At 44.1% G+C, this 25458-nt stretch overlaps 1 protein-coding gene across 1 annotated transcript; it reads left to right on the top strand.

Annotated features, from left to right (window-relative positions):
- GPAT3 (glycerol-3-phosphate acyltransferase 3) lies at positions 1–23497 on the top strand. The gene is made up of 13 exons (XM_074992010.1): positions 1–58; positions 1314–1499; positions 6747–6819; positions 8896–9166; positions 10717–10791; positions 13948–14037; positions 14727–14820; positions 17128–17243; positions 18496–18551; positions 19043–19128; positions 20478–20606; positions 21319–21398; positions 22408–23497. The coding sequence occupies exons 2-13, from the start codon at positions 1356–1358 to the stop codon at positions 22517–22519; spliced, it is 1326 nt and encodes a 441-aa protein (XP_074848111.1). The 5' UTR covers positions 1–58; positions 1314–1355; the 3' UTR covers positions 22520–23497.
- The last annotated feature ends 1961 nt before the right edge of the window (positions 23498–25458 follow it).

The raw sequence follows: 25458 nt of genomic DNA, 5'->3' as shown, positions 1-25458 counted from the left end.
CGCGACTGGCACGTTTTCCCTCTGCTCTCTTTGTATAGTATAGGAAATCCTGCGGCAGGTAAGGAATAGAAGGTTATTGTGCTGTAACTCTGGCTAATGACGTTTAGCAATTATTCGCAGGGTTGACACTGTTGACTGCGCAAAAGGCGAGTTAATTGCACAGCTCAAGGAAAGTGCATGGGAGAAATCTGTGCGGTTTTGCTTGGCGTTAAAGGTTCGCTTCCGCCAGGGCTCAAGGCTGGGTCTCAAAAAAAAAAAAAAAAAAAAAAAAAAAAGTCCAGCTCCAGGCTGATCGTTGGCGGTTAGTTCCCAGAAGCCCCTTCCAGGCGTTGAGCAGAGACCTTAGCACCCATGTGCTCTCTATTTTGACTCTTGCTTCCCCCCCCCCCCCCCCATGGTCTGAGCACACTGGCGCTGTCTAAGCTTTGCTGAGATGGGTTAGTTTGCAGCGTCCCAAGAAGTCCAGGCATCCTTGTAGCACCTCCAAGACTAACCCGTCTTTATTAGGCAATGAATTTTCCTGGGAAACCCACGAAAGCTCACTGCCTAATAAAGACAGCGGTTAGTCTCGGAGGTGCTACAGGACTGCTTGAACTGTTCTTGCCTGTTTAGATCCTGGAGGAACTAATTCAGCTGGAAACTAACCATACACTGGCTGGATGGGAACGCATGAGCCGAGAGGCGTAGCGCGTCTAATCGCTGCCTTATATGGCCTAGGGTAGGGGAGGGCGGCGAAACCCGCGTGAAGAGGAGCCTCCTTGCGACTGGCAGTGGGTTTGGTGCTGTGACGGTGCTGGGGGGGGAGGCCGGGTCCGGGACGCGGCCTGGTTGTGGACGTGCCCCTTTGACTCTCCCTGCGCGCGTGGAAAGCGAAAGATCTGGCCCTGGCAAAGGGGAACGAACCCTTCCGGGGAACAGCTGCAGGGCAGCATCTCTGCTGCGTCCTGCAGGCGCCGACGTGCGCCCTGAGCATTGTGCGCCCGCGGGAGGCGACAGAAACGCCTCCTGCGTTGCACGTGGGAGAGGAGCTGAGTGACCGGCAAACAAAGGAGTCCATTGTCACCCGTCCAAGTGTGCGTGGCGCGTGGCACGGGGCGGGGGGGGGCACGTACTCCGACCCCGCCCTCTCCCACCGGGGTCCACATGCGGCAAGCCGGTTTGTGCCCTCTCCCTGGGTTCCTTCCCTGCCGCGGGGTCCGCAGCGGCTGGCAGGCTCCCGAGCCGCGTTAGTTAACCGGGCGGAGCAAGGGAGGGCGGAGGAAGGCCGGGACCCGCCCGGGGTTCTCACCAGTGTTGTCCCTCCCGGCTCGCAGCTGCCCGCCGGGGTCCGGGAAGGAGCAGAGGCGCCAGCGAGCATGGAGGGCCTCCTCTCGGCCGCAGCCACGGTCCTGTCCCTTTGGTTCACGCTGGCCTTCGCACTCATCGTGTTGCCCTCCGTGTTCGGAGTGTCGCTGGGGATTTCTGAACTCTACATGAGACTCTTAGTGAAAACCCTAGAGGTACGTTGGTGGCCCTGCAAGATGTTTCCTTAATACACGGGAGGGCCGGGAGGAACCTTTCTGTATTATCTGTCTTGGGAGTGAAAGCTTCTAGTCTGCAGCAGTAATGCTCCCGTGAGTTTTGCATAAACGTTTGTGTGGTTCAGTTTCTCTACCGTTCAAGAGGGTGTGTTCTCCCTCTGCATAAGCAATCTGTCCACCTGCCAAAGGCTGTCTAGTCCCGACTAGACAACTGGTGCCTGGGGATTATTCTTTATGCTTTACAATCCTAAATCAGGACTAACTTTGCAGCTGGGGTAGGGTTACCATATTTGACCTTTCAGAAAAGAGGACACTCCTGAGATGCCGTGTATCAGCATCTGCCAAGTCAGGCTGTATTAATGTGTTATAGTATGTATAGCACAGTAATATAAAGTGAGTTGGTAGACACAGACACACTCCTTTTTAAGGGGTGCTCTTTCTTTTTATATGGGAACCCTATTAAAAACCTAGATGTGTGTGTGAGCCAACCAAACAGTGGGATTGCAAAAATCTAGGAAGAAGAGTGGTTTCTCCTTTTGAGTTCTAATGTCAGGATTTGGAAGTGTGCTTTTAGGGGGTTATGAAAACCTACATATGTATGGTGGTGTGCTTGTCCCTAAGGGGGCAGATCTGAAAGTGACTGGTTCACAATAAGAAAATTTAAAAAAGTCATGAGGATTGTTTTAAGTGTTGGTGATCCAAGATATTTGTTACAAAGGTCAGGAATGAAACTTTGTTTACCAAAGACATAACTATAGTTGAGAAAGACCTAATAGACTTTGTCTTGTGACAGACAACATGGTATTCTCTGAGAAATGTGCATAGGTGACTTCCGTTAGCATGGTTTGATAGTTGCTGAAGGAGGAGTACCTTACTGAAATAGGATGCTCTGGTTTGGGTAATGCTGAGGCACAGTTCAAAAAGTACGAAGCAGCCTACCTACAACAGGGTTAGAATAACTGGACAGTTTTCGCAGTGGAGAATTAAATGGCAGGGATCTCAAAGGAGCTGTACTGGAACCAAAGTCATTAAACACTGAGGTGACAAAGTTGGCAGCTGGTACAAAATTAGTCTGGACAGTTAAATCCAAAGCAGGTTGCAGTGAGTTACAAATGGATCTCATAAAACTGCGTGACTGGGCAACAAAAATGACATATGAAATTCAGTCTCGATAAATACCAAGTAATGCATATGGGTGGGTGGGGGAAATAATCCCAAATATACGTACAAAATGAATGGATCTAAATTAGCTGCTGCCAACAAGAAAGAGCATGACGTTTCTGTGGCTAGATCTCTGAAAACATACTCTCAATGTACAGCAGCAATCAAAAAAGCTAACAATATTAGGTAGCATTAGAAAAGGGAGAGATTGATAATAGACACAATATCATTATGCCGCTATACATCGGGGAGGGGTACCACCCCCTAATGTGAATACTGCATGTGGGTCAGGTTGCCCCTTCTCAAAAAACTACTAGATTTGGGGAAAAGCACAGAAAAGGGCAACAGAAAGAAATAGGCATGTGAGAAATCATTCATATGGGGAATGGTTAAAAAGACTGGGGTGGTTAGGCCATGCATCTGGATGGTGGTTATACTTTAAACCAGGGAGTACAGTAGCATCCCTAGTTTCAGCACTTATGGAAAATGTGATACCGGGGCACGTGGACCACTGGTCTGAGCTTAGAGGGCTGTATTGATATTTAAAAGTTGAGATTATTTCCAGTAGTTCTTTGAAGTGCAACATTTGTCAGGTCTCCTCCCTAGAGACATTATGGCTACATCGACACTTGGGAAAAACTTCAAAATGGCAATGCTAATGGCCAAACTGGAGAATACCAATGAGGTGCTGAAATTAATATTCAGCACCTCATTAGCGTGCTGCCAGCTGCGGCACTTCGCTCTCATCTACACAGGAGTCCTTTACGAAAGGACCCTGCAAACATTGAAATCTCCTTATTCCTAGGTAGGACCGGCAAGCACATATTAGATATAGATGTTACCTTGTTTGCGTTGCATTACACTTCAATTTTTGTATATAGCGATGTTGCAACTTTGCAAACGTTAGAGATGTATGTCTCAATATCCTGTATTTTCAGAATTGGTTACTCACTTCTGCTATGTTCAGACCAATTTGATTCTTTCTTGATAGTGGAATTAGCCATATCTAAAGTTGTTCAGCAATAACCTTAAACTTTACCAGAAATGCTTCCAAATGACACCACGTGCTCCTTCTAAACTCTAAATTGGTGGCATCATGGAGTCCTATCTTTGCTCATGCAAAATAACTGTGGAGTAATACTTATCTCTGATTGCTAGTCTAAGACAACTGGTTGGACAAAATAATTTTACTTCCCAAAACAAGCGTAACCTGGACAGTAATGAAAGATGGAACCCTACAATGTGGATGCAACTTATTGTAATTTATATTTTTGCCATTTGCTAGAAAAAAGTTATGGCTTGAGTCACTGGTACTAGTTAACATGTTCATTAGTAACTTGAAATGGAGCGTATATTTATAAAATTTGCAGAGGGGCTGTTGCTAGAGTTACCTTATTTGAACTTTCAAAAAGGAGGACGTACTGAGAGGGAGTGTACCTGTCTCAGTATCTACCAACTCATGCTGTGCTAATGTGTTTAGTATTGATAGTATTAATAATGTACTATGTGAGGTGGTAGATACTGATACAGGTATACTCCCTCTCAGGGATGTCCTCTTTTTTTGAAAGTTCAAATATGGTAGCATTTGGGATTGCAAGCACTCGGTGTATTAGAACTCAAAATAATCTTGACCGATTTTAGGGAATCAGTGGGGAACCAATAATTTGAAATCCAATAACGTTAAGTGCAAAGTATTACGCTTAAGGGGTAAAAATGTAAAATATGCAATAAGTGGCTAGGTGACAGTGCTGCTGTAAAGGATGTGGGGCAGGGGTGGTAGTGGATCAGAAATAAAATGAGCCAACAATGTGAGACAGCTGCAATAAAAGTGATCTGGGATGTATTAACTGTTTGATCATGTAAGAGATACTTATCCTGAGAGAGAATTATCCTGATGTATTCCACGGAGATCAGGCTTCTGCTGGAGTGCTGGGTTCAGCTGAGGATGCTTTAAAAAGGTCTGGACAATTTGGAGAAGGTCAAGAGGAGAGAAAACACCTGAGGAGAAGGCTTAGGTCACGTTTTCAAGGAGGAAAGGTTAAAAAATTGGACAACTTTTAGTCTTGAGAAAAGTCTGTCAGGAATGGGAGGCTTAACAGTTTTTAAGTATGCCAGGCACTGGTAGAAAGATGCTGGTGATCAGTTACTGTCCAGCTCCACTGAAGGAGAAGAAGAAATGGGCTTGATTTGTGGTGTGGGAATTTAGGTTAGATACTAAGAATCTTTCTAGCTATAAGAATAGTTAAGTACAGTATAAGATGAGCTTCCAAAGGTAGTGGTGGAATTGCTGCCATTGGAGGTTTTTGAGAACAAGTTCAACACCAGTCAGGGTAGTCTAGGTTTACTTGGTTTTGCTTCATTTTCGGCAGTTGGCTGTGAAGACCATTCAAGGTCCCTTTCATTCCTACGCTTTTTTTAATAGAACAAGCAGTGTTTCTATTGGCGGAGGCTTCCTGGTTTAATGTATAGCAGAGGGGAGACTCCTCTGTTCTGTGCCTTGCTCTGGCTTGCTGTGACCTTGAACAAAGCACTTTTCCCTACTTTCCTCCTTTACTTTCTCTCGTCTAGTCAGACTGCAAGCTTTTTGGGGTAGGGGCTATCTGTACCAGGACCTAGCAGGGTGAGGTCCCTCTACATGCTTCCATTAATACAAAAAATAGGTGAATACTTTGGCCCAACACTTTTTTCAAATGCTAGATTTTTGGGCAGGCTAGTACCCTGATTACTGAATAAGTCTATATTTAGTCATTGAGAGAACCAGCTCTGTAATGCTTGAACTAGCTAGACAGAATAGTCACAACTTCTTTCCTAGGCTCTATCTCATGGGTGGAGATGTCTCAATATGGAAGTGAATTCATGTTTTCTGAAAGGGAATTTAAGATGTCGATAGTGTTTGTAGTCTCTTCCTGCAGAGCTCAGTGGAATCTCAAATGATACTTTTTTGACAGACACATTTGATCTGCAGGTCACGTGCTTGTTCTCACTTCAAGCTGTTTTCCTTTACTCCCCAAAACCACTCTTTTATTGTAAGAGTACGATGATCTCAGTATGCTACTCCTTCTTTTAGGGCGAATCCAAAGCACATCTGAGTCATGTAAAACTCCTGTGACTTCAGTGCTCTCTGGATTGTACCCTTAAAAAGTAGGTAAAGGTCTCTTTTGAGGCCTGTCTAAAGTTGCATCTCCTCAAAGTGTGAGAGAACTAGGCTGTGTACAAAGTGCATCTCTTGAACATACCTTCTGCCTCTTCTACCTGAACCACCATACCCTCTTTGCTAGTTTATATGGTCTTGCCTCAGGATATCTAGGAGAGGGGGCTGGTATTTTTCTCCTCGTCTATGAAGCTGCAAATGTGTGCTTCAAGTTTGCTTCTCTTCGCTGTTTAAAACAAGAGCCAGAGGGTGGTCAGTGGCATCATGCTAAACCTCCTTTGCCAGAGGAGATTGGTCATTGCTAGCACCATTGTTCACCCTTTTGGCAGTATCTCCAACACCATGTGCTCAAAAACCATGAGGCATGAAAAGAGTTATTTATTTATTGAGGAAGATAGCCAAGGATTCTCTTGTGTGCTTTCTGATATTTGAGCATTTAGTGTGCACTCAGGTCACACTTTTTAGCTTATCCCTAATGGTACAGAGACTTCCTCTCCACCCACTCTAACCTGAGCTTCTGCTGAAAAACTGACTTTGGCAGCTGGGACATGGCTTATGACTTCTTGGTCTCTGCTCTGCTTGGATGGTGAGGACCAGTAATGAAATCTTCAAGAAAAATCCTGTGATTAAGTGTACTATTGACTTGACATTCTGTTAAAGTTGGTAGAGAGTCTAGAAATACTGCTTGTTTCCACTGACTCTTGTTGGCAGGATTTTCCCTCTACTATAATACTTAAAAACAGGAATGCAATCAGAGGTAGTGTGTGTGATGGTTTGTCTAGTGAAGAGAACTTAATGCGGGTAGCTTTCAAGGGAGGTACCTCCTGCTGTCTAAGGAATTTTTAATGTTAGCATTTGCTTTCCATTAAAACACTCTTAAATACCTCCCCCCCTTTTTTTTTCCTGTTGAATAGTGGGCCACAAGACGAATTCAGAAAGGAGTCAAACAGGAGCAGGCAATGGCACTTAAGAACTCTGCGTGCAGTGGTAAGAACTCTGAATGAAGAATATCTTGAATTTTATCCAGAGAAAATGGGGAGCAGATTTTGAATAGTGAGAAAAGGAGCTGCCCATCTTATTCTTAAATTGCTATTGTAGTGCACAGGAGCCTAGTTTAAGATGTGGGACCATTGTGGTTGGCACAGTCAGCCACTTAGTAAGATACAAGCACTGCCCATGAGGATCTTGAAGTCTAAGGATTAGACTCTGCCACTCTAACTTGTAACATCCTTTAAATGATTTAGTCAGTATGCACTCAGTTGCAGAGCTGTGTCTAAACATAACATTGCATGGACTAGGCCTGTATTCCAAGAATAGCTCCATTTATTTCAGTGGGACTGCTAGTGTAAGGTATTGGTCATCGTGAAGGGTGGCAAAACCTAGCCTAACTGATGGAGGCTAGGGGCAGGAGTGAGCATTATGTGCATTTACAAGTAGGATCTGTGGCAAAGTATGCACTTTGCACCTAACAGAGGCTCGGGAGTATTACAAAAGCTGTGCTGATGTAAGCTTTCCTGAGTAGCTGCTCTTCGATGCTGGAGGGAGCTCTCCGGCCAGCATAATTAAATGAATCCCAATGAGCAATACTAGCTGTGTCAGTAGGAGAGTGTCTCCTGCCCACAAAGCTCTGTGCACCCCAGTGCTTTTTTTTGTTGGTGAAACTTAGGTGGGTCAGGAAGGTGTTTTATTTTTCTCCTTCCCTCACTGTCTGTTCCCAAACAACAAAAATGGTAATGCAGAGAGAGCCTGAAACATAGAAGTCAAGCAACTTGCGCTAGGTCATGTAGTCTGTGGCCAAACTGGGAACTGTACTCTGATTTTTTTTTTTTTTTGAATCCCAGTTCAGTGTCCCAGCTACAAAATCATTTTGCCTTTGAGTTAAATACTAGACCACATAAGTAGATGACTTGTGTGGCTAGGCCTGCTGCTGATTTCTTCGAAATGTCTTAAGTAAGCAGGATTTCAGCTCTAGACAGCACTTACACTTTGCTCCTGATCTCCTGGAGGTACCCAGTGATGGTACAGATCTGTTTTGATTACTATACCATAATAAAAAAACATTGGGCAATGACTACTCAATTCTTAATGCAACTCTGAACAACTCCTTAGACTTTCCCTTTGCTTCCTTTGCATAACATGGGCAAAGTTCAATTGTTAAGGTTTTGTGAAATAAATTAGCAGGGGGAGGGCTCTACTTTCTTACAGGAACTGTTGGCGCAACTGCCTGCAGAATTTTTCTCTGTTAAGCAAATACAGTGGTGGCTGGTGAGCCACTTCTGACCAGAGTGCTGCAGAACTGGTGCCAAATGCAGGCTAGCTGCAAGTCTGGCCAAAAACGAGCTGTTTTTAGCACACAAGGTTTTATCTGTTGTTGGTGCTCCAAGACTTGTCATCTTGGGTGGTGGGAAACAAAGATGTCCAATACAAATGGTGTGAGGTGTAGGGAAGATGCTGAAGTGTTGTGAATATACACTTGAAATATGGGTTAGTGGCATTGGAGTGGGGAGGTGAAGGGAGGAGAAGCTGCACCCAAGTCACAATTAAAGTTTTCCTGTAAAGTGCAAAAGGCCTTTGGTGTTAATTGAACTGACACTGGAAGGCTCTGCTGCACTGCCAGAGGGGTGTAAAGGGACCTTAATGTAAATGAGATTGTATCCCTATTTTATAGTCCTCAACTGTTACTATCTAAAGTACAAAGCATTTGGATCTTTGAGAATAAGTTTAGCAAAGGTCAGGCCACTCACCTGGAGCTTCTCTGTGGGGTATCTGTGGAGCTGTGGTGAGGCTGTGTATGGATTAGCTTCTTGCTCATTTTATTCTGGAGGTAGGAAATTTGGAGGGAGGCAGTGAACAAGAAAGTCTGCATTTTGCTAGTGAGCTGATGAAGAACTGAACTGTTGCATACTATATGCAAATAAACCGATACACCATTCTGGCAGTGCAACATGCATGCCTTTCATATTTAATTCACTTTGAGTGGCACACAGTAGCAAGTAATTCTTTCTGACAGCAGAAGCCATTCTTTGTTCAACTATCTAGTCATTTCCTCACATTGCTGTTAAGGTATCATACAGAGAGATGAAACCCCTATGGAGAAGGGGATTGCCGGCCTACACCGAGTAGACTTTGAACTCTCCGATGTCTTCTATTTCTCCAAGAAGGGGATTGAGGCTATTGTGGAAGATGAAGTCACCCAAAGGTTTTCTTCAGAGGAGCTGGTATCCTGGAACCTCCTCACAAGGACTAATGTCAACTTTCAGTATATCAGCCTTCGGCTGACTATGATCTGGGTCCTTGGGGTACTCGTGCGATACTGTCTTCTGCTACCTCTTCGGTGAGTCAAGTATGGAGAGGTCAGATTTCTGTGTGTATGTATGCAGTGACGTGCTGGGAGTCACCTAGGCCCAGTAAGGGGTTCAGCCACCACTTCTTGTGACTCTGGCATGCAGAATGCTGTGGTGCTGTAGCTTACAGCCCTGACACCAACAGCCAGCCTACAAGAATGGAGGTCTCACCCAGGCTCTCACCAACCACTTATTCTTTATAGGGTGATCTCACCAACATTTCCAGGCCCAAGTTTTCCCATTCAAATGTCTTTGTTCAGCCCCTTTTATTGTCATAGCCACTAAACCTTACTAAGTTGGCTGCTCCTTTAAAGAAACTATATGGGGAGCAGCTTATTAACTTAGCTGGGGCTGACAAGCCTTCCACTTCAGTTAAAGCACTGAGCTGCTTGGTGGTTAAGGGCAGACAAGTTCCTTAACTGAAGGTCATGGAGTTAAGCCATACCAAGTGTAAGGAATAAAGTTAGAAATGGTTACAAATATACACAAGATTTAAAAAAAAAAAAAAACTTGCTTCTAAAATTACAACTGAATTTCAGAAGGCTATCTGCTGGGTCTAAGCAGGTTTCTCCCTGATTGTGTGTTTCCAGAGACTATTGGCCAGCTTGGATAATGGATAACTTTTGGGTTTCCCCCTCTGCTCTTTATAGTCCAGTAAACCTTTGGAATGTATTCTTCTGAAGGGTATCCCCAAATAGTCTCCTTCCCCTGCTGCGGATTGACTCCGCACTCTCTAGTGTAGCTGCCATGCTGGCTTTTCCCTTGTTATTACAATGCACGTGATCTTCTTGCAATCTCAGATAGAAATGAGAAGCCACTGTCCTTGGCCACGCCTGGCTTGAGGTGTTGGCCCCTTTCCTTGGCTAGAAAACCCTGTTTGTCAACTTCCCCTGTGGTGGCTAGTTTAAACATTAGTCACACTTCTGGCAAAAGAATGCTATGATTTGTTGTAGATTAACTGAATGTAGATATGGAATGCAAGAATATTAATAAGTGCATTGTTTTCCACTGAGATACGACACTTCTAGATACAGTTTGTGACAAGGGTGTTGGGGTGATGAGCATGTCAGGCCTTATCAGAGTGAGGTCTTGTCCACACTATGCAGTGGATTGCTGCTGAAGCAATTGGCCTACTGTCTATCAATTTATTGCATCTGTTTTAGATGCAAGAGCAGCCCTTGTCATCCTTACTTCACTCAGGATGCTGCTATTTGTGTAGCTGAAATAGATTGATGGTGCTGGTAAGTGAATTGATCACTCTGTAGTTCCTGAGGTAACTGAGTCATGCAAAAATGATGACAGACAGGCAAATTGGGCTCTTTAAATTCTCTCATTGAACCCATTGCTTCAGTGTGTCACTTCTCCTTTTATTCCTGACCCCATCTTAGAAGTGAAAACAATGTAGGCACTCAGATTCATCAGTTATTCTTCAGCGCTCTAATGTTACCCTAGGACATGTTTGTTTTTTAACATGATTTGCTGTAATTCACCTCCAACAGGATCTTCTTTCTGCAGACTAGCAGTCTATCTTTGTTTTCAGTGTTGCCTTGGCTGCCTTTGGGATTGTGTCAATGATTGTGGGAACCACGCTTGTAGGGCAGTTACCAAACAGCAGGTAAGTGTGTGTTTTTTCTCTCCCACTCCAGCTCCCAATTAACCTGTTAGGGAAGATTTTTTTTGTGGAGAACAAGAGACTGACTCTGCCCATAGTGCATCTGTCACATCTGCAGTATGGATTTAGCACAAATAATGCAGTTAATATTGTGGATCATTTCTAGTCCTCTTCTAAACCCACCAAGTTACCTGGTGTCTGCAAGGAAGTTCTGGGTCCCCAAGAACATGTAATCCAGTAAGCCGGAAAAGGTGGAGAGTAAATGGGGTTCAGAGGAAAGGATTTCTAGATGTAGATGTGGAGGGAAAGGCGTTGGGAAACTACACTCAAGACCGGGGGTCCAGGGAACAGAACCTGCAAAGCTGAGAATGTGTGAAAGACCCAGGTTAAGAGGCAACACAAAGGTGACTTGAAGCTGCCTGAGTTCACGCACTAAGGACTGTTGGAGTCACTTCATCAGATTTTGCATTATACAGGCTGTAGAATTTCACCTGATAACTGAATTAAGCCCATCAGCTTCTAGTAGAATTAGAGCAGATTAACTTACAGCAATCATGACCTGCTCTGACTTGTACTGAAGTCTTTTTGGCTCCCAACCAGCTTCCCCACAAACCTCAGCTGTGTGGAGAATGGGTCCTAAAACCAGTGAGCTGAGACTGTGTGAGTGTAACAGAGAAGGGAGGAGCTCAGATAGGTAGGCTGATGAGAATTAAATTTTTGCACACATGAAGCTCACAACTGAGTCTTCAAGAACAAAAGAATAGTCAAATTAGGTCTGACTGAAGGTCTATCTAGCCCAGTGTCCTGTCTCGGTAATAGCCAATGCTAGGGCCCCAGAGGGAATGAACAGAATCGATAATCATCAGCTGATTCCTTCTGTCACCCATTTCCAGCTTCTGACAACTGGTGGCTAGTGACACTATTCCTGTCCATCCTGGCTGATAGCCATTGATGGACCTAACTTCCATGAATTTCTCGTTCTTTTTTGAACCTTGTTAAAGTTCTGGCCTTCACAACATCCTCTAGCAAGGCGTTCCAGAGCCTGATCGTGTGTCGTAAAACAAACGAGAGGAAGTATTTCTTTATACCTCTGCTACCTGTAAATTTCATTTGGTGACCCCGAGTTCTTATGTTGTGGGAACAAGTAAATTACTTTTTCCTTATTCACTTTCTCCACACCAGTCATGATTTTATAGACCTCTGTCATATCCCTCCTTACTCTCCTCTTTTGTAAGCTGAAAAGTCCCAGTCTTTCAAATTTTTCCTCATATGGTAGCCATTCCAAACCCCTAATCTGTTGCTCTTTTCTGAACTTTTTCCAGTGCCAAGACACACGTCTTGAGATGGGGGGAACACATCTGCATGCAATATTCCAGATGTTGTGCGCATAGCATGGTTTTATAAAGATGCATTAAGATATTATGTCTTTTGTCTATCCCTTCCCCCCATGATTCCTAAGATTGCTTACTTTTTTGACTGCTGCTGCACATTGAGTGGATGTTTTCAGGGAACTATACATCATGACTCCAAGATCTCTTGAGTGGTAATAGCTAATATAATTTCTGACATTTTATACATAGAGTTGGAGATATAGATAGCTCAGTAAAGGACAATCTCTTCTAAGGACAGAGGAGTCCTAGAGAATGAACTCCTGTGAAATTACAGGAGGGAGAAGATAGAGATGGAAGGACAGAGCCCGCCCATACTTTCTTCCAGTCTTGGAGGGGGAAGAGCAGTGATGACTCTGTGGGAGGTAGTGGAAGTAACCAGGGAGGCATTTTAGACCCTGTTGAGTCTTTTGGTGGTGAAACCAGGTTGGTGAAAAATGCCAGGGATTGGAGTTAGGTGGATTGGAACAGCTCCAAGAGAGCAGCATGATGGAGTGGAAGAGGCCGGAATAAATGCGGAACTTTTGTTTGAGGAGAATGTCCGAGTTGGAAGATATGGTGGTGAGAATAGGCCAAAATGCTGCACTCGACTGTAAGAGCAGAGCCTGGCGGGATTCCTGGGTGTAGAAGCTGAAGGAGAAAGCAAAAGACACATGTAAGAGGCAAAATTGAGGAAAGCCAGGTAGTTCAGGGCCGAGGTCAGAGTTAAACTCAGAAACGATGCTTACTGCAGTGGAGAAACAGAAGTGTGATCCCATTCTGTATAGCTGGGCAAGTAAATCTTTTTTTAGTGATCAAGGCTGTCTTCAAAAAGTGGTCTCATTTCCTTTGAATTTGCAGGTCCAGCTTACTTCTGGGCCAGAAGCTGGTCCTTAACACCAGCAGAACTGCTTGCTCAGTGTCCGTTGCGACAGCTGTGCTAACCCACTATTTTAAGAGGGTACAGAAGAGCTGGCAGATTTGCTGAGTCCCTGAATAAGGTTGTGGTGGGGCTCAGCTCCCCAGTTTGGGAAGGAGCTGGGCTGGGGGTAGCCCAGCCCCCAGCACCACACAGAGTGCATTGTTCTGCACCCCCTCAGTCGGCCTTCAGAGCCGCTAGAGGGTTGCATTCAAACAGGAACATAAAGGGCCTAGTAACACAGGTGCTAGTTTGGCCTGGAGGGCCTTGTCAGGAGAGTCTAGTTTGATTTGTCAGGGTTCAGGCTGAGTTTGCAGGGATAGCAAAACACAAAAATCCTGTTCTTTAGCTGTGAGGTGAATATGCTCGTTATGGAAATAACAGAAGTAAACATGAAACCCCAATGCCACTCTGTCTGCTACTCAAAGTAGCACTGCAGTTTTAAACATTCTTTTCTTCCCCTGCTCTGTCTTTGTGGCTTCTCCCCCAGGTTATCCAGAGGAGCCTGGAAGGTCTCCTGCTGTATGTGCTGGCTCTTGGCCAGCAGCATCACCATTCTTTTTATAGTTGAAAGTACCTCTGGGGAATCAGTCTTGGTTGGGATGCCTTTGGGCAGGGGTGTGTCTCAAATGCTCATTGGAGCAGAACTGCCTAAGTATACAAGGCTGGAAATTAAGTGACTTGCCCAACGTGTTGTAGCAAGTTGGTGGCAGAGCTAGGAATAGGACCCAAGTTCCTAGAATCCCAATCTACTGCCTTACTGTTGCAATAAAATGCTTGTAATTGGAACCCTTGGCAAAGGCTAAGGAAAACAGCTTCTTTTATCACTGCCTTCCAAGGCTGTTTGGAAGTATAAGTGTACATTTCTTTCAGTCTTAAAGATTGGCTCAGTGAACTGGTTCACCTGACATGCTCCCGGATCCTCGTCAGAGCTCTGTCTGGTACAATCACATACCATAACAAGTGAGTTTGTGTTGGACTCTGCTACTGTAAATGGAATACGTAATGTTAGAGAAATAGAACTCGGGTGTGTACTGTGGTATGACTGTCTAAAAGCATGGACATCTTTGAATGAATTTCAGTCTATAAATTAAGCATGACTCTGCTATGCAGGTAGAATAGCTGAATGATGAGTGATTGCTCAGTGCTTACCTGTTAGGTGATGGTGTGACAAATCTCTTACTAGATGGTATTTTCAAAGCATGGTTCAAATGCTATTTAACACTATTCTGAGTATCAGCAAGTCTGGTCTGTAAATTGACGTGTTCACCAACAATTTTCTGCAGGTTAGAAAATAGTCGACCATATTGTAGATTGCAGGTGCCAACAAAATTATTCTAAATTGCTCTCACTGTTCCACTGAAGTATCGGAGGGGTAGCCGTGTTAGTCTGGATCTGTAACAGCAACGAAGGGTCCTGTGGCACCTTATAGACTAACAAAAAAGTTTTGAGCATGAGCTTTTGTGAGCACAGACTCACTTCATCAGATGCACAGTCTGCCATGTATTAGTAAGGCACTGAATATAATCAGCCAAATGTTTAACCTCTTGACTGCAGTTGGACATGACTTGTTCAGTAGTCCAGGAAAATATTGTTGAGTAAGCAAGGTATTATGTTTTGTACAGTTAAGTGAATACTTCCTGTCATTGCAGGGAAAACAGACCGCAGAAAGGAGGTATTTGTGTTGCCAACCACACATCTCCAATAGATGTTTTAATCCTCACAAATGATGGATGCTATGCAATGGTATGATGGATGAAAACTTGTGATGTTGATGTACCTGGTAGAGATCAGGAGGAGACCACCAAAGCTTGTGACTTAAACTAGGGTCTGACTTCAGAGGTCTAGAATAATAAATGCTATACGCTAATCCAGGGTGTCACCAGCCTCTCTCTGAGGGAAGGATCACTGACTTCTCACAGCTCTTTCTAAAATGAACAGACATCTTGAGATCCCAGATACCCTGATAGAAGCCACTGAATTTGTTTTGAGAACTTGCCCACTTCAGACCATAGTGTAAATGAGAATTGGAACAGTCACAGAAATGGAACCTATTGCGACAGTTATTACAAATGCATTTCTTTACACTGCATTGTTTAGCCTCAGGTATGTCTACGTAGGAAGTGAAGGTGCACCTGTGGCATGGCTAGTGTTTACCTTGCTAGTGTAGAGCACAGTAATAGCGGAGATATGGCAGTACCAGGTGGCAGCCCCAGTACAAGTCCACTGGGGACTCTGATCACATTCAGGTTGCTAGCCTGTGCTGGAGTCTATGCCACTGCCTCTAGGTTACTCATGTTAGCTAGATTAAAGCCTACCCATCCTACAACTACACCTACATTTGTGGTAGGGACATACCCTGAGTTATTACTCAAGGCTCTAGGTTATTACTCAAGGTTGGAAGCTGATGACTAGGCGTGTTGTGAGTACCCTGTTTGTAAAGTGGATCTGGGAACAGCTGGGCTAGAAGAAGCTCCTCCCCAGCAATGGTTCGCTTTGACTGCAAACATTCTGCATTGTAATAGAGCAGACAGGCTTAGTTGCATATAGTGATCAAAATGGAATAAATTACTGCTAGCAGCAGGCCGCCTCCAGCATCTCAATCAGTGTTGGAGGTGTATTTCGGTGTAGTGCTGAAGGAATGGCTTGCCAAGTAAAACTCCTGCTACTGTCTGTTCTCTCCACTACATCATCTAGTTGTAATGGAAGCTGTGAAGAAGGCTGTGGGAGAAGGATGTTAGCTCTTATATGTTATGATCCTTGCCCACTGCAAGTGTTGTAACTGAACTGAAGTGGGTGCTACATGTCCAAAAGAGCATACCCAGTAACATTCTGCTGAATTAGTCTCACCCAGAGGGGCAGAACAGCTTGGGGTCTCAGAGTCTAGTCTAGAGCCCAAGCCCAGTAAGTCTCTATACTGCTATTTTATAGCCTAAAGCCTGAGCCCACACCACCCACAGGTGTTCTTTTGCAGCGTAAATACACCCACTGTGTCCAGCATGTAAAAAGCACCCAGAAATAATGGCAGCAGATTGTTTGTTTGTAGTGGCTTGCTTATTTTGCAGTTGAAGACTGAAAATCAAGTAAGGCTTCAAGTATTGCTCTGGGTATGAGATGCAGAATAGAAATCCACTTTGTAGCTTAATTATTTGGCTTGTGAAATTCCCAGAAACAAGGAAGTAATGGGTTAAGTTGAGGGCATCTCAGTGTAACTTGTGATGTGTTAATGGCACAGAGATGTTATGAAACTCTAACTTCTTCAATATACGTTAATTTTCCTATTGCCCATCCACTGAAGTTTTACCTAAAATCTGTGCAGGTCACTGGGAGATGGAAGAACTGCAAAACACTTGCCTAAAAATTGTAAATAAATGCAGAGAACAAGTTTTGGAATGGAAAGAGGAAAACTTCTCAAGTGTTGACACTAATTACATTGAGTAACATTTTTTGGTTCATACAGTTGATGCCCAGTTCTTGGTGTGCATGCAAAAACACATAAAACTTGTCTAAATATAAATGAGTGTTAATACTCACAACTCTATGTCCACCCTAATGTGCATGAGATGACTTAGTGCAAACTAATGAAGAGACCAAGACAGTATCAACTCTAAGCTATTCTGTGAAAGCAGAACTTCAGAAGTGATTTAGTGAATGTCATGTTGGTATGAAGTTGACTAAAAGGATTTTTAGTTTTATTCAGACACTGTTCACAAAGGGTGGTTGGAAACTTGATCCATCAGAAGAATGCAACTTGAAGTGTTTAATGTGATTTTCCTGAAGGAGCACAAGTAAATGCTACAAAACAGCATTTTTATTTTCTGCTGTCTTATATATGCCGGGTTTGAAATGTGCTATGTAATATTTAGTGTTTTGCTAAAGGACCGACCATCCAATACTGTACATTCTACATGTCTAGGAAGTGAATGCGTTTATTGGACTTCTTTTGCACATTGGAAATCTCTTCACTGCTGTATTTTAAATAGGAATGAAGCAGATGGACTTTCATTTTGCTAGGAGTTTCACTTAGTAGCCTGTCTTATTTTGGGCTTGCAGGTTGGCCAGGCGCATGGGGGTCTAATGGGACTTATTCAGAGATCCACTGTCAAAGCCTGTCCCCATGTCTGGTTCGAACGCTCCGAAATAAAAGACCGCCACCTAGTGACAAAAAGGTAAGGAATGGACAATCACTCAGCCAAGTGCTACTGCAGCTGTGAACAGGGTCACTATTTGAACCATGGCTTCCTAGCATCTTGGAGCTCCAGTTGTAGGCCAGAACCCTTTTGAAATCCTGAAGTGGTTCTTACTGTTGGGAGGCAGACACCCAACATTGCTTACCATGAAATTGGTTTACCTCTAGCCTTTTCTGAAATGTCCTGTAAATTGGAGCTATCTAAAAGCCACAGGCTTGCTGGTTTTCGATGAAGTTACCTAAAGTACTTGTGCTCCTTCTGGCAAGGCTTCGTCAGAATACAGTATGTGGGAAGCAAAGACCTCTTCCCTTAGAGCAGCACGATGCAGATACTTGAAATATAGCGTTACTGTCTATAAAGGTTGTAAGTTTGTAAAGGACAGGCTGGGGGAGGATGACTTTCCTGACTCTGGAATGGATAGGAAAAACTTTTCTTGGTGGACGTCCTGAAACTTAAATTGGACTTGATGCCATTCATATCTTGCCTTACTACTCATTCTCAATGCGTAAACCCTTCAAATATTTGGTCTTTAACCCCTTGGTTATTGCTTTGGCTATCACAACAAAGATGCTTCTGAAACTCCCTTACTGAATCTTTTCCTTTTTTGAGAAGGGATAGCTCAGTGGTTGGGCCACTGGTCTTGTAAACCCAGGGTTGTGACTTCAGTTCTTCAGGGGGCCTTTCAATGGTCTGGGACAGGTTAGATTTAAAAAAATCTATAAGGGATGGTGATTAGATCCTGTTGAGTGCAGGGGACTGGACTTAATGAACTCTCAAGGCCCCTTCCAGCTCTGAGGTATGCATAGCTCTGTTTTTACCACAGTATGGTGTTTATTACTAGACCTTTCCACAAAAGCACAATCTTAATAGAAAATATTAGTTGGAAAAAACCTTGCTGTCTCTTGCCAACAGATTTTTGACCTGCTCTACTACTGCACTTAAAAAAAAAATCAGAACAAACACTCCACTCCCTCCCCCCGCCCCATGCATGTGTGCACAAGAGACGGTTGGGATGTTCCTTTGATGTAAAAGTAGTCTATGAAATAGTGAGTAGGACTATGGGTATTAAAGGATCTAGAAAACTGAATGTAGGCTCAACTAGTATTCCTGCTATGAATTACTGACACAGTGATATGTTGCGTTTTTGGTTTGTGTTGAATGTACATGAGTAGAAAAATTTAATCCCTTTTCAAAATGTATTGCTTAAACTTCCTCCTCTTTGCCTCTGCAGACTGAAAGCACACATAGCAGATAAGAACAAACTGCCGATCTTAATTTTTCCAGAAGGTAAGAAACCGTCTCATTCATCTGGGCTTAGTTCTCATCTCAATATTTGTTGCTCTTTGTCCTGCTGTGACTCCTATTGTTCAAACAGATCTTGTACCACACTTGACAGGATGCTCCAGGTCCTCCCAAAATAGTGGGATGAAGAGGAAGAAAGCTAAATGTTCCCCACAAACAGCTTAATCCTTTCTCTCTGATGCAGAGGCAGCCTCTTGTATACCATGCATAGTCTCCCTGCTTCTACCCTAACTCTTCATCCTCTCCCCAAAACCTCCATCCTACTCTTCTACCAGTGCAGTGAGGGGAGCACTGCCCTGGGGACCATTCTCTGACCTTTACCCTTGAGGCCTGGACAAAGCCCAGCCATTGGAAAGACTAACTCTTTCTTGGAGGTGCTCCAGCTATTCCGCAGTGGCTGCTTGCTTTGACAACAGGTATAATTAGAATCCATAACAAAGGCTTCATCACTGCCAACACTGACTTTTTTTTTCTAGGCACGTGCATAAACAACACCTCAGTAATGATGTTTAAGAAAGGAAGCTTTGAAATAGGAGGGACCATCTATCCAGTTGCAATCAAGGTAAAATGTAATAACAGTATGGCCAGACACTGCTGTTTACCTGTAGAAGGCTCTGGCTGCTGGGTGCATGGGAGATGGACAAGACTTTCTCCATATGATTGGTGGTAGAAGCACATTCCCCTACAATAATGTTCCCTCTAATCTTTTCCATCCATATGCACCACCACTAGAAACAAAACCCCTAGCTGTGTGCACTTTGCTAATCAGGTGAGCAGCTGTTCTATCCCTTCTGAGTGGTCACATGAGCGCACAGTTTACAGGAACACTGACCCACAAACTTGCCCTCTGGCATACTTGGCCGGGGAGAATGAAAAACTGAATACCCTTGAATGAAAGTACAGGCACTCGAAGTTACAAATATCTGACTTTGGACCATCTGCACATACAAACAAAAGCTCATCTGCAGCCTCGGGAGCAGGCAGGTGGCACAGGTGGCAGCGAGCAGTGTGACTGCTGGCCAGAGGACTCCAGAGGAGGAGTGAGGGGTGTTCACCCAGCCAGCACCCGCAGAGAAGAGTCATTTTCCAGGGCCATCAGCTGCACGGCCATCCCCTGCCCCTCCAGAGTCTGTGCTCATGCCACTTGGTTCCCCCTAGCGAGTGGGGGCCAGGTGCAGCCCCTGGGGGGGCAGGGGGGCGTTGGGAGCTGCTGGGGGATGCGGCTGGCTGCAGGAGCTGGTGCAGAGCCTGTGGGGAGACTGGCAGCCAAGGATGGCCAAAAGTCCCCTTCAGAATCTCCACCTACCGCCTCATCTTCCTAATTAACCCATGCTTTCGTCAAGCACCAGCAGACAAGGTTAAATAACAAACCACTATTATTTTTCATTGGAAATATACAGTATTTGAGCTACATTATGGGTTTAATAGGTTTTTGTGGGCAAGCCTGGGAACACAACTACCTTCTATAACATTGGTTTTGTGGGAAAATGTGTTCAGCGTTCTGAACGACTGACTTACAAACTAAGTTTTGGAACACAATCCGTTCATAAGTAGGGGATTTCTGTAAATGAGTTTCTTTGGAGCTGTTATCTCTTGAATAAGTGGAAAACTGTTGGGTGGGATGTGTGGGAGTTAGCCTTACAACATGTAAGACTGAAGTGAAGGAAGGCAGAGGGCAATCTGGCCAGCCTATGAATTAACAAGTTGATATTTGAAGAAATGTGGTTTGTAAGGTTAGATCTGAGACCACTTTGAAAATATACAGTATCTCCCTATGCTGGGGATAGAGGCTAATGTGTAATGATTTTTGAGTGAAGCACCCTAATAATTTACCTATTGAATCTGTATTACTTGCCTGTTCATTTGTGCTGGAGGGAATGATTTAAACCCTTACAATTTGCCCCTATACAGTATGACCCTCAGTTTGGAGATGCCTTCTGGAACAGCAGCAAATATGACATAGTGAGCTACCTGCTGCGAATAATGACGAGTTGGGCCATTGTGTGCAACGTCTGGTACATGCCACCCATGGTCAGAGAGGTATCTTGGCGTGTGGTTGGTTTGTATTTTAGGATGTAAAGTGAACATGACTCAGAATCAGTCTTAACTTAAGCCTCCTTCATTGTTCTTTGCAGCATTGTTTGACTTAGAAAATTGTTCTTTCCTGGTGTATCTAAGTATGGAACAATCCTGCAGTATATTAATGTTGCAAAGGGAGGCTGTCCCTATCCTTGCAATGACACTCTGGGACTAAATAAAGTGATGCACAATAGTTACACAATTACTCATGCAACTGAGCTGTGCTGCAAAGAGTAATGCTTGCTGTTTGGAAAAATAGTTCATGATTTATCAATATGCCTGAGGGGAAACTTTCTCCATGTTGCCATCACTTGATAGACCGTAAGTGTTGTCACATTTGGCACAGATGAAATTTGCGCAGGAAGTGTGTAGCCTTCCAGTTAATATGTTGCTGATGAGGAGTGGATGAACCTCCTTTGAGGAAAGGAGGGCTAATGCTAGGTATTGGAGAGTGAGCTTCAAAGCTGCCCATCTGTCAAAAGCTGCTTCACTTCCTTCTCTGAACCCCTGTCTCTCAAAACCTTCCAAACTAAACGGGGCCAAGTCTAATGCTCTGAAACCAAAAGTCTTCTGGTCACAAACTAAAGAATCTGTAGGACTTCTAACACAGCTGCAGCTGTTTGTGTTCAAAAATATCCATAGGGAAACTGACTCTAATTTTCATCCCTTGCAGGAAGGAGAAGATGCTGTCCAGTTTGCCAACAGAGTGAAGTCAGCCATTGCTCAACAAGGAGGATTGACTGAGCTTCCCTGGTAAGAGATGATTCTTCTTGGGTTTAATGTGATGTTTTTCCATACATACCTTGAGTCTTAACTGCTACGGGATGTGAGTGAGATGCTCTAAGCTAGGGGACTTAAGCACTTCTCCACTATATAATTGAAGATGTGTTGACATCCCCTACACAGCTTTGACTGTCTGAACCAGTGTGATCTTAGCCAGGATATAGTAGGTCAGGAGGTAGTTGGCTGTTCGGGACTACCATATAAAACAAGTTGTTTTTTTTTTTTTTCTTCTTAATTATTTCATAACAGTAGGGCTGACAGCTGCTGCAGGCCCTGGGCCAAGATGGGAGGAGGGTTGGCTTCATACCCCGGAAGGGGCAGGGCTAAGGGTGGACGGAGCAGGGCCTATGGCAATCAGCTCTTAACATTACTCAGACCATGGTCTGTGTTGCCCTCCCCGGAAGCCCCTTTGAAATGCCAGGTCCCAGTGCAACTGCTTGCTCACCACAGTTAGTGGGCCTCATTTATAGAGTGATGATAGAGCTCTTGAACAGTGGGATTCAGCTAAGTTTCCCCAAAGTACAATATGGGGAACATGTAGATGTGAGGTGATTGTCATGAAGAGCCGGAGCAGAGACTAGGACCCAGGTCTGCAGAGCTCCTACCCATTTGAGCATCCTTCCTCAGTCTGGGTTTACATTGCTCCAAGAGCATGTAGTGCTATATAATAAATGGATCATGCTGGAGAAGAATTCCAGAGTAAGGCCCTGATGAGAGCAATCAAAATGCACAAGTGGATTGAGGGCTTTACAGAGCCAAGAAGGATGAGAGATGGAATTTAACATAAAGGACAAATGATACCTTCATGCAAGCAGTACCCTCACTGAAGTCTGGCTGAATCTTGCCAAACTACTTGGTACATATGTTTAAGGACTTTGGCCAAGATCATCAAAGGCATTGAGAGTCCCAACTCTGTTTTTTTTCTCGTTAATGTTGAAGTTAATATTTAACTGAATCCTTTTTGTCGTCTTTGCTCCAGGGACGGAGGTCTGAAAAGGGCCAAAGTTAAAGACACTTTCAAGGAGGAGCAGCAGAAGAACTACAGCAAGATGATAGTAGGAAATGGGCCAATGGGAGCGGAATCAGACTGAATCCCAACTTTTCCAATCAAGCTTCCTAGGACTAGCCCTTACAGGAATACTGTGGGTTTTTCGTGTAGAAAATCCAAACCTACTCTAATGTGTGTGCATATCCTTTATGTGGGATGGGCCAGAACATACACATGGGGCAGTATTTTGTTAAGTATTTTTCTTGCAAGCCTTCTATTCCACTAAATGGCACCTCCAGGTATCATGGAATAGAACCTGATGTCAAACTAGAGGAAGAGAGTGTGCAATTTTAAAAATCGGTACTCCTCTCGAATCTCAAAGGGGAGTACTACAGAAGTCTGGTGTGACTGTCAGTTTACTGTGTGTGCAAATATCTCCTCTTGCTAAAGTCACATGGAAGCAGTAAACTAACTTGTTTCCTATATAGCTGCTTCCTCTTATCCTGCTCTCGGACTGGCTTTTTTGTAATACATTTATTAATTAATCCAGGAGTCTTTAGCTGTCCTCATGCAGACTTGTCCATGTTTCTGTGCAAGTGAGGTAGGAAGATAGTGAATAACCTAGAATTACAGACTTAGCAGTGGAGGTGGTCAAAACATCCTCTTCAAACACTACCAGAACCTTGAGTAGCCTCAAAACATAGAGCTGCCTCTAATTGAAACTGATCCCTGAGAAGATATGTAGAAGATTCTTCTAGACATTTCTGCATACTGGAACTATTCCTTAGCTACTGCACTTCTGACTAGGAACAGCAAAGGAAGAGACGATTCAGAGCTTAACTGTAAATGGATATCTCTGTATTGTAGCAGATGTATTTTTATAAGTGCTGTATTTTTTTTTGTGAAGGATAATAGCTTTAAAAAAAAAAAACCTGTGAGGATCAGCTACCACAGTACAGCTCACACTTAGCTGAGCTATCAATATCTATTATAAACCTAAACAGGCTTCAGATGTCACTTCAGTAAAAGAAATGGCCTTATGGGAATGCCGGTGTACTGCAGCCTTATAGTAAATGGGGGAAATAAATTCTATATTTCTAATGAGTCTCTTGTAGTCTTTCCTCTAAGTTGTTCTTTCTGGCTTCTGTTTCCCCTTCTGTGGGGTATTGGCTTAGTGTGGCCCAGATCCACCATGGTCTGCGGGCAGCTTCTATGTACCTTACCACCCAGTTGGAAACACAAACACTGAATTAGCCACTAGGCTTCCTAGGCTATGCCTAAAGTGAAAGAGGAGCCACAAAAGCCAGCCTGCTAAGTGAGGAGTCACCGAAGCTGGCCAATGACTAATGCAGAAGATGGGTGCAGCCTGAATCCAGCCTCTCACAGCACTAGGCACTTCTCAGAATCCACAGGTGGGCATCAGAAGCCTAAGCTGTTTCTTGGAGTGGCAGTGGCAGAGTTGGCTGCCCTTTAGATCTGTGCCTAGGGAACACTGCAGGTTCAATTCTCCCCTATCCCCATCCTCCTGGTGAGGAGTAAGGAACTTTCTACCTCTCAAGCGAGAGTCCTAACAGCTAGTGCTAATCAGGCCCTGCTCTTGTGCTCTCTGGCCTGCTACATCTTATTTTTATGGAACAGGTTCAGCATCTGAATATCCGATAGTTCACTGGTGTATATTTAAGTGTATTCGTTCCCTCCCTCTCCACTGCCATTATGTGTGGAGGTGGGAATGCTCAGAACATACCTGCTGGATTGGACCCTGCAATAGGTAGGGCAACAACTGGTTTGAGGCTCCTGCTAGGGCTTAGGCAGGACATGGCTACAAAGTGATTTAGGCACCTGTGTTCCTGTGTAGCACAGAAAACAAAGTGAAAATAGTAGGTAAAAGATCACTGGAGTCAAAATTGACTTCTATGAGAGTTGGACCTGGCTCAGAGGTGCATAGTAGCATGCTACAGTTCTGGAGTCCAACTGTTTTGATCTAACCTGCTAACATGGACCCACTTTTTGCCTTTGTCACAAACAAAACAACTCTTCTATCCAAGTTAAATATTTTGCTTCAACACAAGTACACCGAGCTTGAAGCTAAGCTAAACAGGAGAGAACCCCAGCTGTTCTCAAACTGGCTTGGGACCGTGCACTCACAACCCCATTTTAATGGGGTCACCAAGCTGGTATTAGACTGGCTGGAGCTCAGAGCTGAATCTGAGACTGCAGCTGGTTCTAAGCCCTCTGCTCAGGGGTGAGGTCTTGGGGGGGGCTCTGGGCTTCCCTGTCCTGTTCTCTCTCCCCCCGCCCCCCCCCAGTGGTTTGGCTTGGGTAGGCTCAGGCTGTAGTCCCCACTCCTGGGACTGCAGTAATTTTTCCTCAGAAGTGGGTCAAGGTAAAGATTGAGAACTCTAGCCCTAGACCCATTAACTTACGATGGAGCACAAATAACAATGAGCGTCAGCACAAGAACCTGTAATGAATGAATTCATTTACCAAAGCCCTCTGCTGTAAAAGAACCTATTTAATTGCAACAGGTCCTTTTTATAAATTAGATTTCATGTATCTACCTAAATATGAAAACTGCTATGCTTTACTTGAAAGTTATGGGCCCAAACTTAAATACGAGAGAAGCTGTCTCAAGTGCATTCCTTCTAGTGAAGTTAGTAGGGCTGTTAACCTGAAGTTTTGTGGGTCCAATTTGCAATCTGAACGTCTTCCATTAATTTTGTAGCCCACATCTTCCAAAGTGCCTAGTAACTTTTAGGTCCAAATGGTGAGGGACATTGAGTGAATATGACTTTCCAAAGAGTTCTGAGCATCCAGGGACTGAAAAGTCAAAGCTCCTATAAATCAACACCAACACTCCTTAATCAACTTCGAAAATTTAGGCCTAAGTGGTGGCAGAGCGGGCGCTAAGATATGGAATACATGTTGCTTTCAGCTTTTATTAGCATAATAGAGAAAGTTGTTTTAGTCTCTTTGAATGTGGTAACGTCGGCTCAAAAAAAAGCAGAGATTTGATTCAGAGGAGGTAAAAAGAACAAAAAAACT

This window comes from Carettochelys insculpta, chromosome 4, assembly GCF_033958435.1.
Source record: "Carettochelys insculpta isolate YL-2023 chromosome 4, ASM3395843v1, whole genome shotgun sequence".
NCBI classification, from domain to species: domain Eukaryota; kingdom Metazoa; phylum Chordata; order Testudines; family Carettochelyidae; genus Carettochelys; species Carettochelys insculpta.
The sequence above is the reverse complement of the archived record's forward strand: the minus strand, read 5'-3'. Positions and strand labels throughout refer to the sequence as shown.